This window comes from Copadichromis virginalis, linkage group LG7 (assembly GCF_057382275.1).
Source record: "Copadichromis virginalis isolate Kocher_CV1m ecotype Utaka linkage group LG7, C_Virginalis_male_GT1.1, whole genome shotgun sequence".
Classification (NCBI taxonomy): Eukaryota; Metazoa; Chordata; class Actinopteri; order Cichliformes; family Cichlidae; genus Copadichromis; species Copadichromis virginalis.
The window spans coordinates 18910643-18923536 of NC_140624.1; the positions used below are offsets into that span (position 1 = coordinate 18910643).

Here is a 12894-nt window from a genome sequence, read left to right on the forward strand (position 1 = left end):
GACAAATGCTAAACAAAAAACCCCAAAAAATACTGAAGCCCCCTAATTAAAGTAGAAAGTCTGCACTTTAGCCACGTCTTGATTGTGTGATTTAAAATCCACTGTGGTGGTGTACAGAGACTACAAGAATTGTGTCTTTCACAAATTCTCATTGGACACTGTTGCATTGTAAAGGAAGTGTATGAGCCTTGTTTTTTAAGACTTGGTCAGATTACAAGTTATCCAGGGAACGAATTAAATGTTGAGATTTTATAATAAAAAGTGATAACTGCATTAAAGATTATACTAATCTGAGTTTTTCAAAACATTCTTTTAAATTAGAGTCAGCTGACAAAGAAGCACTTACAGAAATTTTTGAAGTGCATGCTGTGTAGGTTTGAGATGAGTAGGGTACGTCCACAGCAGGAACCCCAGAAATCTCCCCAGAGTCACTGTAGCATGCACTGATTATATCCATCAGCTGCTGATTGATGGAGTTCAGCGGGTACATGCAGAGAGCAGAGTCGCTTTCGTCGTCATCTGGATGAGCCACCATGAAGAGGACTTTTGTGAATGAGGTGACCGTCCCATAATTACCAGATTGAGACATGACCCGTGCCAGCTCTTTTCCTGGAAAAGTCACATATGCAGCTTGGACTTTGTTGTACCGGTTGTTTGTACCGCAGGTTAACTGGAGCTCTGTGTACGAATAGTAATGTTGGTCATTTTCACAAAGACGAGACACAAAAGTCAAGTTTTTGTTATCTGTGCCATCGAGAGTCCGAGAAAAGAGGAAATACACAAAACCATCCTCTTTGAAGGCATGTTGGAAGTCGTGTAAGTACTTGAGGACAAATGGCGCCGTCTGTACCGCTGATGCCTCAATGATGTTCTCAAACACAACCCAGTCCTGGTAGTCCTCAAGGATTCGTGTGCTGATTAGTTTTGTACTGTCCAGGTTTCCATAGCCCTTTCCAACAAGGAACACTTTGAAGGTCCGGCCATTTTTTGTGTAGTTGGACATGACGCTCACCACGTTCACATTATCCTCTATGCTAGCCACGTAAGTCCTCTCTCCTTTGTTGTCATTGTAATACAACTCTTGTTCTACATTAGACAGGTTGAGGAGGGAACATATGCCTCTGTACCGACTGCCACATACTATTAGTGAACCATTGGATGGGTGGACCAGCAGAAGTTTGTTGCTGTTGGGCATGAGCACTGTGTCCTGACAGCCTGAAGCAGGAGGTGTACATGTTTTGGCATCTTTTTTTGGGCCCGTCTCAGTGCGGGCCTCCTTCTGGAGGGACGGGCTCAGCTGGAAGATATTGTTGACTGCTCCCAGGTAGATGCGACCAGTCTGTGGGTCCTGGACCACATTGTTAATCAGGGTTTCAGAGATGAATTCCACAGTGGGGATTTTTCCACTCCCCCCTTGGGCTTGAGAGACTGACAGCCAGAAGAGGAAGAGAAGGATGGAGACCCAGCTTGCCATCTCTGGAAGGAACAGAAAGGAAGAAGTGTTTTATTATTAATGAAGTTAAATGGAACTTTAAATGCACATTAACTATCAGCAACATGACACATCAACAAAGGGTTTGTGTGTAGTTAATATAACCCCACATACATACACATATACTCATACATAAAACTGAAGGTAAATCAGTTGTCTTTACACTGGTTCTAAGCAACAAGCCTGCTTCACTGGGAGGGGCTGAGGGTCAGTTTGAGGTCAGGACTGTGTGCAGGCCAGTCAAGTTCTTCTACATCAAACTCCGTCATCCATGTCTGTATGAACCTTGCTTTGTGCACTGGCACACAGTGTGCACTGGCACATTGGAATAGGAAACACCCACTGACTGTGACTGCGACTGCGGAATATTTAGTAGCGAGAAAATTTCACGACTGGACTTGCTGCACAGGTGACGTCCTATCAGGGTACCACACTGCAATTCCCTGAGTTCCTGAGAGTGACAAATTCTTTCACAAATGTTTGTAGAAGCAGTCTACATGCCTAGCTTCTTGATTATATTCAACTGGAAGTGATTGGAACACCTGGATTCAATGATTTGGATGGGTGAGTGAATACTTTTGGCAATATAGTGTATTTTTAGAAAATCTGCACATGGAGACATTAATAGGGTTGCACTAGGCTATACACCTGAAGTTATAGCCTAGTGTATATACAAAAGTAACAGGAAGTAATTTGAATGAACTGGGATTTTAAGGTGTACAACACATGAAGCATATCCCACTTTAGAGTCACAGATTTAAGTTATGGGGCTAAAACAATTTAAAAACTGCCTCGAGATGACAGCGCATGGCGTAGGTGTTTGTGTCTGACTCAACTCCCTGATCCAGTTATATTACGGGGGGGAGGGGGTTGAATTCAATTGACTTATCTCAAGCCATCACTGGTGAAAAAAATAAAACTGGTTTGTGTAGGGGTAAAAAAGACAAGGATAACAACTAGATCTCAACCCATAACACAATAAACAACTCTTTAAAAAGCTTGGATCACATCCAACTTCATTTACACTTGCTTTTTTTCCCGCCCTAACAGCTGCACAATGTGTTTAGGAAGTACACTGTTTTGTCTCAGGAAATATGATCACACAACATCCTTGTAAACTACAGACAGCTTCATGTACCGGCTAACAGCAGGTGCCTGCGGAGCCTTCGTTCACTGCTGTTTGCGCAGGCTGTGGTAAATATGGAACTGCAGGTGGCTTTGAAGCAGCCATTGCCCACACAGCAAATGTTAGTGTATGTTTGCATGTGGTTTCAGTCTTGCACACACTCAGTAGTATCCTCCTCCTCATATCATCTTGCCAGTCAAGTTCACAGACACATTTGTCAAAGTCACTTGCCAAAACTGTGTTTTATTATGTCAACCTGCCTTTGCTCACTGGACTAAGTGGGAAGACCACTGATTGGACATTTGCCGGGGGGGGGGGGGGGGGGGGGGGGGGGGGGGGGGGGGGCGCGCGCGCATGGCCGTTAATTTCACTGGCAACACTCATTTTCATTTAAGTAGACAATTCGATTTCTTGATTTTTTAGCCCCCCCCCCCCATTTACTGCCTCAAACTATCCACCCCCCCTTAACCCATTTCATTACATAAATGTATTGTGCCCTTTTCAATTCATAGTCTTAAATATTTCCATTAAAATGGGAATGGTGCAATAAAATCCCTCTCTCTGCTTATTCAGGACAGAAATGTGTGCGGCAGCTTTTTTTACAGCTTTAATTAAGGAGGGGCGGTAAGTGTTATGCCAAGATTTAACTGAGAGGAAAAGACCAAAAAAACAGAAAAGAAATCTTGAGTTTACGTGCACAGTACAGAGTGGACAAAATAAAGGGTATATTATGTAAACTATTATTTCAGCTCTAAAGTAACACAACTTCAATTTCAAAGGACATATCCATCGGCAATTACAAGCCCGTGTCAGCTTTAAGCGGCAGCACAATAACGCTTGTGCTTGAGTTTTCAGGGAAGCTTCACAGAAACTGCACGAGTTGCAAAACAGCTTCACAGCCTCAAAATGTTGACATCAAAAGCAAAACAGAGACAACTTTCACTGACAAAGTGAGGTGGCAAACTGCAAAAATGTCCACAGAGAAAAACTAAAAGGAAAAAATGGTATTAAAGGAAAAAAATCACCATAGGATGAAATCAGCAGCTCTGTGATCTGTAAACAAAAACTGTACTCTGAGCAAATTTAGGGTGACATTGCATGTAGTATGTAAGTTGGTATACTAATTTTATCATATAAAGGTGCCATCTGACTATTATTATGTTTTGACTAGACAGATTCAGGTAGTCTAACAAGCTACATGACCTTTAATGTGCATTTTTTCTGCTTAAGAACATACCTGTCAAAAACACTGTCAGCACACTCCTGTACATACAATTACACCTACTGCATATCTGCACACCTACAGAATGAAATTAAACAGCTGTTTGTATACTGCCACAATGTACAATTCCCACTTTTTAATGGATTGTCTACAGACATGGTGTAGATAGATGACTCTGTGTCTTTCACTAAAAACTATAATATCCCCTTTACTATCAATTTACCCTGATATGACATACCACACAGAAAAAAAGTGGATTATGTCAGTAGTATCCTGTGACAAAAAAAATTACTTGATTTCTTTTAACTCCCAATAAAACTTTCTCAGACCACAAATTCAAGGACAATCATCTCTGGACACTCATTTAGGTTTCAGAAAACTCCAGAATCACTTACAACTGCAACTTCAAAGGGTGCTTTTCCTATTCATGCAAATCCTATGGCCAGTCCCTGATCAGACAAAAAAATGTGTCACACAAATTTCCCTCAGATGTTGCATTGTGGGTCAGTGCAAACGAATTTCTTAACATATTTCAAAAGAGCCTGTTCTCTCCTAAGATGTCTCCTTCTGTCACTCTGTCACTTTTTATCCTTTTTTTTCATGGGCTTAATCCTTAACGCTGGAATTAAAGAGGCTTCAAAGAGCTGAGCAGATACAGACGCCTGGTGGGGGTGGCACAGGTGGAATGAGGCCCATTTCTCCCCAGACCAACCCACCTCTTTTTTCAACATGTCTGCTGTGAGAGAACATGACAACTGGGCATATCATCCAACACGCGGCTATTCTGAATAAATAAAAGCCTGCTAAATTTAGAGGCTGCGTGCTGCATCAGCCTACAGCTAATGAAGCCTCCAATGGCCTGGAATAAATAATAATGAAACACATCATGCACTAATGAAGCTGGCACATCTGAAAAATATGATCTGGTGAAAGTCAATTTTCAAATTCAAACAGCCTGAAGCCAGCACTGAATTGACCTTAAATTAGGCATTTCACCTCATTCCTTTTCACGTGATTGTTTGTGGTTACGGAAAGAAAAAAAATCTTTGAGCTTTAGAACTTCTTTAACTCTTCACACGAATGCTTAAATGGGCCAATTCTGGTCTTTAGCAGTTTTTACAATTATGTAAGTACAGCTTCAGGTTAACTACGAAACATATTATAATGTGTTATTTATTTAACAAGAATAAATAATGACACAGTCTAGAGTGTTGTGTTGTGTCTCAACACACAGGCTATTTTTCTGACAGGTAAAGTTTAGCTGAAACAGCAAATTTATAACAGAATGGCTGAAAAAGAAAAAAATTAAATTACGAAAACCTGATTGCTGTGTTGGGGCCTTAAGAGAGCTGTGCATAAATGAATGCCCACAACTGAAGCAACGTTTTAGAAGCTTCTCTACTTTTAGAAGACTAGTGGGAAAAGATTCCTTCATAGTGATGTGACAGAGTCATACAGAAAATGATTACTTTGGGTCCTTCGTGCTAAAGTCTTTTCTAAAAGCTACTGAACCATGGGGTGCACTTTTTTTCATGACTGTTTATAGTAGGTTGTATTTACTTTAAACACATGTAAAACTGTATCATTCTTCTTAACTATGCATATATTTACAAAGCTTGTAGAAACCTTGAGATGAAAAATTAATTCAGTCCCACCACAGGGTAGTCACCTCACTGTCACTCAGCAGTTTAACAGGTAGTTTGCACCTAGTTAAAACTAATGCTGTCTGTTACAGCGGTGCTTGAAAATTCTTCATGAATAAATCATTCAGAGAGGTTATAATGTTCAGTTTTTAGTATTCAGCTTTCATTCTTTTGGATTTGCTGATTTGTGTTGTTCTTGAATTTTAACACATTATAAAGAAAAATGCTGCAGTTATCCACCCTCTGATCTAAAAAAAAAGAATGGCATTGTAGCACAAATGTAGTAATTTTAATGCAAATGCTGTGAAAATATGAGCTACCAGTAGGTCTTGGGGCAGATCTCCAGAGAGCAATTTCTAGCACTCGGTATGTAAAACTAAGTGAAAATGAAACTAGGCAACAACAGAAAACTAAAGGAGCGGTGCAACTAATGCTTTTTTCCATTGTGGAAGAAAGTAGGAAGTACACATTTTGTTATTTGTTATAAATGAGATGTACAAACCTCAAATACCTAAACGCTCTGAACATTTTAAGGCTCAACAGTATCTGTAAGTTGTGTTGTCCAGTCCTTACAATATTAACTGGCATAAAGACCTGTGAAAACTGTTTTGTTCTCCTCAGACAAACTATATCAGTAGTGTTGTCAATAAACCGCATTTCCTAAACAGTACTTGTTTAAGCTAAGTTGACTACTCACCTCACCATAACGACACCAAACTGAAGATTCAGCTCAGAGTTGAATGAGCCATACGAACACGATGTGCTACACCGCTCTGATATGTAGTCTCCAATTCAAATGTACTCCTTCGGTTTGAGAGAAGCGAAGTAGGACAGCTAAACTGTTGAGGTATGGCATGCACAGGCTTGCCTGTAGCACATAGGTGTGGCTTTTTTGTTTCCTTGCTTATCATTTCACACATGCGCAAACACACACCTTTTATTGACAAATACAGAACCATTTCTTCCACCCTTCCTCCATAAGGTAGGCCATGTCTGGACAGGAGAAGCAGCTTTCAACAGAGAAAAAAAATGAAAGATATTAAATTGAAAAATGGAAGGTGTGTGCACCCTACACACACACAAATCCACAGGCTTAGAGATACATGTGCAAGCCCCAATACATGAAACCAGCTCAGCTTGAAGTGCTGACGAGGTAATCCTGCTCAGACCACACAAAGACACTCTTCTCTTCAAACTGCCATGCTGTGTTTCTTTGACACAGGGGCACTAAAACCCAGCATGGCAGTCAACATGCCTCTTGGCCAATCCTAAGGAGGAAGTCTGCAAGTGTGTCGTGGTAAGGGAGCAAAAGATCAGGAAGGAGATAGCAGAATTGAAATTCTGGAGAAATATGTCTCTGATGATTAGATTAGATCAGATGCACAAACGGTTACATAACTGCTGACCCGGCAAGTTTTGAAGCGGCATGAGTCCCCTCGCCCTTAAACAGACACCCTACCCAGAAAATCTAACAGGATATCACCCCATACTGCGATCATTCATATTCAGCACTTTCTTTACTGGAGAGCTGCCTTTGACAGCTCTGACACTGATGTGAAACCACTTTCCCTGTTATACACTGATATAAGTGAAGTACGATTAAATTAGCAGCCTGTCCCCAGAGAAGTCGACCCCGGGTAAAGAGAGGTGGACGCGGGGTTAATGCTCTGATTCAAACCTTACCATGTCTCTAACAACATGTAGCATGCTGAAAAAGCATGATAAAATGAGCCCAAGGAGATACAACAACCCAGGTTGAGAGCCATGACAAGGAACTGGAACTGAGGGGTGGATCCTTGTCCTTTATTTTCCTGCCACCACCAAGGAAACCACAGGCAGAACAGAAGCATTGTTAAAAGATGAAACATGAAGCGGGAGAGTGTGGAGAACTCTTTCTCTGCATGTCTTCCATTCCCCCACCACTTCCTTTTTTGACATGCAAAAAGTCTTGTCCCATGCTCGGAGTAAAATTGTTTCACAAGTTGTAAAGGAGGGCTGGTGTGACGATGGTAATCCAATTTCCATATGAACAATTACCCTGCCGTCAGGGCTGGCAGTTCATTTATTTCAATTTGACTGACTGGGAAAACCATGCTCACCAAAAGCAGCCAGCCCAGCCATTGTATTCAGGGCACCAGGCACAGAGGGGGTGGGGTTGATGGGGCTGGTCCATTTTAGCGGGATCCAGCTGCTCTGGCCTAAATTTGCTAACACCTTTAAAGTTGGCCCATGACCCAAGAGTGTGTGTATCACACGTTGCTCTCTTATTAGACCGTATGTGCCCCAATTCTCACATCTCTGGGTTTCTGCCTGTGTGTACGTGTGTGTCTACATGCATCTGTCCTCTTGTGTATGTTTGTCTGTTATGATGTATGACCATGAGTCAGCCGGTGCGAGCATAACCTGCGTGCACACATGCACACGATCCTTTTAGGCCCAGCAGTTTTCCTCATTAGGACTGATAGACTGTTTGTGTGTCTGTTTACCGCTCCGTCACCATTTTCAAGGCTCCTGCTATCTCCCTTCTGCCAGCTGGACACTTGAGCAGCAAGAGCGCAAAACCACAGGCTTGCACACACAAACTACTTGAGCAGAGTACACATTTAAATGTGCTTGTGTTCAGTGACACATACACACACACACTCACTCACTCACTACCAGGCTTCTCTGCCTCATACTGCCCGGCAGCTGACCTCTGTGTCTCTTGTAATCTCTCAATCTCTGTTTGTCTCTCAAACAAACACAGAAATTCAACCTCTTCTGTCTGGCCAACAGCAGCTTGGGCTAATCTCCCAATGCTAACTGGCCTCCCCAACCCCAGCTGGATGCTGCAACTCTCCAGTGGGACAGAGTGGCTGTTTGCAGTGTGGACACAGCTGGCAGATGCGGGAAACTTGATTAAACAGCCTGGCCTGGCAGAGAAAAGGTACTTTCAGGAGCCAGTGCCTCTTCCGACTGCCATTGCGGCCACATCCAGACATTTACTAATGCATACTAACAGCTGTAGGGTGCAGACAAGCATACCCGAACCCAAAACAAATGCAATTTTTGGGAAATAATAAACCTATATTTTAATATTAAAAAGTTTAGCACTGTGTAACATCCTCTATTCTTTTAATTACAGTCTGGAAACATATGGGAACTGAGACCAGTTGCTGGATTTTTGGGAGAGGACTCTTATCCCATTCCTGTCTGATATGGAATTCTCGATACTCGAGTCCTGGGTCGTCTTTTTCGTGTTGTTTGTTTCATGATAGTCCAAATGTTGTCAACTGGTCAAATGTCTGGACTCCAGGAGGGCCAATTCAGCTCCTGGACAGTTCCACTATGTAGCCATGATCTTATAATAGAGACATGTGTCATTCAGCATTGTCTTGCTGAAATATGCAAGGTCAAAAGTCAATGGGTGCTTGTGTTGCTCTAATCTGCTTATACACCTTTCATACACCGTGATGTACAGGCTGCCAGTTCCACTAATGTACCCCCCATACCATCAGAGATGCAGGCTTTTGAGGCATCAAGCTGGATGTTCCCTCTCCGTTTTAGTCTAGAGGACATTACATCCATTTTTTTCCCCAAAAAGACATTAAACTTTCCACTTTGCCTCAATCCATTTTAATTTAGTTTTGTCCCATTGAAGATGTTTCTAGTTCATGTTCATTTATGGTTTCTTCTTTGCGTGACAAAACTTTAGCCTAAAATCGTGGATGGCACAGTGAACTATGTTTGTAGACAATGGTTTCTGGAAGTGTTTCCGAGCCCATGCAGTGATTTCCATGATACAAACGTGCCTGTTTGTAATTCAGTGCTCCCTGGGAGTCCAAAGATCACAGAATTGTTCCACAATTTATAGATGCAGATTTTTGCAAAACATCTGCTCATCTTTACTTCTGAGAAATTCTGCCTCTCTAAGATGCTCTTTTTATACACAATCATGTTACTGACCTGTTGCCAGTTAACCTAATTAGATGCAAAACCTTCCTCCAGATGCTGGTTTTTTTCCCCCACATGGTACATTTTCTCAGTTTACCAGCTTGGTGCTTTCTGTGTGAATAATATATGGGGTTGCAAATCATTCCATATTGTTTTTATTTAAACTTTATAAAGCGTCCCAACTGTACTGTATCGTGCATTGTATTTCTACACCCACAGTTGAAACTCTAAAATATTTTCATTATCCGTCAGTCAATTAATATTCTAGTCTTGTTTTTATTGACATAGTTTTGATGAATAATATACCAACAGATCAGAAAACGAGTCCAATGTTTCGTCAGTCTACTACACAAACAATCCACTCACTGTGTCAGCGCTGACCCTCATTTCCTTTTGACTCAACAACTGCTTAGCTGCGGGGAATTTTTTATTTCACCATCTTCTGTCAGAGGCCAGACTCCTTTTTTCAGAACAGGTAATAACTCGGTGTATTGCTCAAGGGCATTTCAGCGCGTCGGAAGCTTGCTCTCACACACAGAAAGTTAAATCCCTGCTTCCGTGGGTTGAAGGGCAGCTTCTCTAATCCGTGCACCACCCTGAGGTGATCCCCTGGTCCAGGACCACAATCACCTTGCACTTACATATAAAGAACAGCTCACACTCACATACTGACACACATACAGTGACAATTAAGAAGTCAGGCAGGCAGACTGACTGCTGGGAAGGAATCCATTACACAGCTTATTGGTTATAATGATTTCACTTCCCCAGCATAAACGCCAATGAGCCATGAAGGTATCTTGTAATGTGGTTTAGTCTCAGTGCCCAGCTTTCGTTTTGTTTCAAGGAGAACACTGATCTTATAGTCTCTGATTTGCTTGCCTTCCCATGTATAGGAACAAGAAACCTGTGTAGTAGTGGACATTAAGATATAACTTTACGGTTGAACGCTAATAAACCCACAATCTAGGACTTATGTCTGTGTGGTGTTAGCACAAATGCTAAAGCCTCATGGTTACCCAGTGAAACATCAAAATGCACTTTATTAAAAGATATGTATATTAAAAAGAAAACTTGTTTATACCATTTATGAATATGCCATTTTCTGTTAACTTCATTGATAAATAAGGTACTTAACAGCTGTCTCTCTGTTCATTTAGTGTATTCAATATAACCCTTTCCTACACAGCCTTTAAGTTGCTGACCAGCTCAGTACAATGACATGCCTTGGTTGAGACATGGAATTTTTAGGTTTTGTGGTTCTTTTTCCCATCACCATCCCCCAAAAGGGACAACCCACACCACAGGTTAAATACCTGAGACTCTCCACCAACTGCATATTGAACTCCAGACCTAAAGTAGTCCAGCTGCCTTCTTTTTTCAGCCTCTCAAGACTACACGAACCGTATGACTGCGAATCTACACATACATAATACTGTGAATGCTGGTGCAACTGCTCACTGACTAAATGTCTGGGCATTATCAGACTTATTTCATAAGCGATGAGCAATAGAAGATGTTCCTTACTGATTTTATCTGGTAGCAGACGCCATAGTGAGAAGACAGGCAAACAGCCTTAGTGTAAATGTGTGTGAATTAAACATTCAGTGGTTCAGGAGTGGAAACCAACTCGTGTAAATTAATAGATGATACTCTGAGTTTCAGTTTGAGTCAGAACTGGGATGGAATAATTTAAAAACTCTCCACGTAATGATGCGCCTTTTTATCTAGCCACTCTGCCTTTCACTTTCTCTCCCTGATTTTCCCCCCCTCTACATGTGTACTAATAAAAGGCTGATTAAAAACGCAATAACCCATGCAGGGAGATCAGGGAGATCGGCTTTCTTTGCCCACCCAATTACAGAAACCAGTTTCCTTGCTTACATGACATTAAAGAAATTATGAAAGCTGACAGTGAAGACAAGACATGAGGAATCTTTCCACAAGGCGTTTATGTTTGCCAAGAAATAGTTCAGCTGAGCAGTTTCCACCAAACCACATGAGTGGTTTCTGTTTCTGTGTGTAAGCATTTAAGAAGAAAAAAAGATACAACATGGTAACTTTTGCATTTTAGAAGTGCCAGTAGGTGTATTTCTCCCTCTGCACGAGTTTGATGCAATCTTCTTAACTCACTCTTAGAAAGAAAACAAATGCGTATTCCCAAAAATGCAATCCTTTAAACAGAGACATGGTAGCGTATGAATAGAGCACAAGCTCTAGTAACTTCAGCAAAGAAAGCAGAATGGAAAGGAAGGAGGACCGGAACAGAGGGAGGGCAATCACACACGTTACTGACTGAGTCTCAATAGCCCCTTTGTGCGAGCTGGCAGGTGCCTGTCACTTGTCAGGATGAGTCAGAGTGTGGATGGTGACTTGAGCATTGTGATGGTGGGGATATAAGCGTTGGCTGAGGCCCAGTAAGATTCTAGCTCTTAGTAATGACTAACAGCTATCAGGTAATGGCCCAAAGATTAGCAAGCGCTGTTCAGCATATGGAGAAAAGGTCACGTTTAGAGCTTAAAAGGTAATGGCTAAATTAGCTGCAAGAAATACCTCATAAAATTAAATAGCTTTCAGTGAGGAGTAGTACTTTCCGCTGGTGGTGCAAAAGGAAATAGACTGGGCTACTTTTTAATTAGTCCGAAGAAGGGAACTAATCACAGGAAGGGTAGTCTCTGATAAACTGTGTGTGCCTCGACACAAAACCTCAACTCATAACACAAGGGCACCATCTAACAGCCTCTTTTTCTCACGAATGAAACACACGCACAAACACATTTGCTTGGACTAGTTCTGCTCCTTCTTCTTAGTATGGTGCAGTGATTTGGAAAAAAATTACATGCGATACTTGAGAGACTGCAAGAGCAATTTGATTTGCAATATGATTTAAAAAAAACAAAAAAACAAAAAACAAAAACCAAGCACCAGTTCTAATAGATTTAAAACAGGCCCATCTATCCTTTCACTGACACCTTCTCCACAAGAAACTCCTCCAGCTCATCCAGGGGGACACCGAGCCAGTTCCCGAGCTAGTCAATAGATATAATCTCTCTAGTGTGTCCTGATTCTGCCCAGGCCTCTTTCCGGCAGGACATGGCTCTGGTGCTTAATGAGGTTTGTGAAACACCGTGCTTAGGAGGTGAGGCGTTTCGGGCACCTCATTAAAGATATCATCAAAATATTACTTGCTCTTATCTTTTAATGCAAGAAGGGGAACCACAACACATAAAAAGCTTGCAACATTTATCAGTTTCTTAAATGTGCATATGACAATCACACATACAGCAGCTATTACACAACATGACCGCGTTAAAAAACGTAACTTTACCATTTGTCATATTCATCGTTTCAAATTACAATTTCCGATTTAAAATCAATTTGTCATTGAGATCAACTCCTCAATGCATGCACTTCCACCGAATGTTCTTGATGCTATTGAAACCACTCCACGACACTCATTCCTCAATCCGCCAACCCC

At 41.5% G+C, this 12894-nt stretch overlaps 1 protein-coding gene across 1 annotated transcript in view; it reads right to left on the reverse strand.

Moving 5' to 3' along the window:
- plxnb2b (plexin b2b) overlaps nt 1-12894 on the reverse strand; it is a 147406-nt gene that overhangs the window by 60180 nt on the left and 74332 nt on the right. Inside the window, exon 3 of the mRNA XM_085462344.1 lies at nt 347-1476. Within this exon, the coding sequence (XP_085318470.1) occupies nt 347-1474 (1128 nt within the window). The 5' untranslated portion in view covers nt 1475-1476. The remainder of the gene's footprint in view (nt 1-346; nt 1477-12894) is intronic.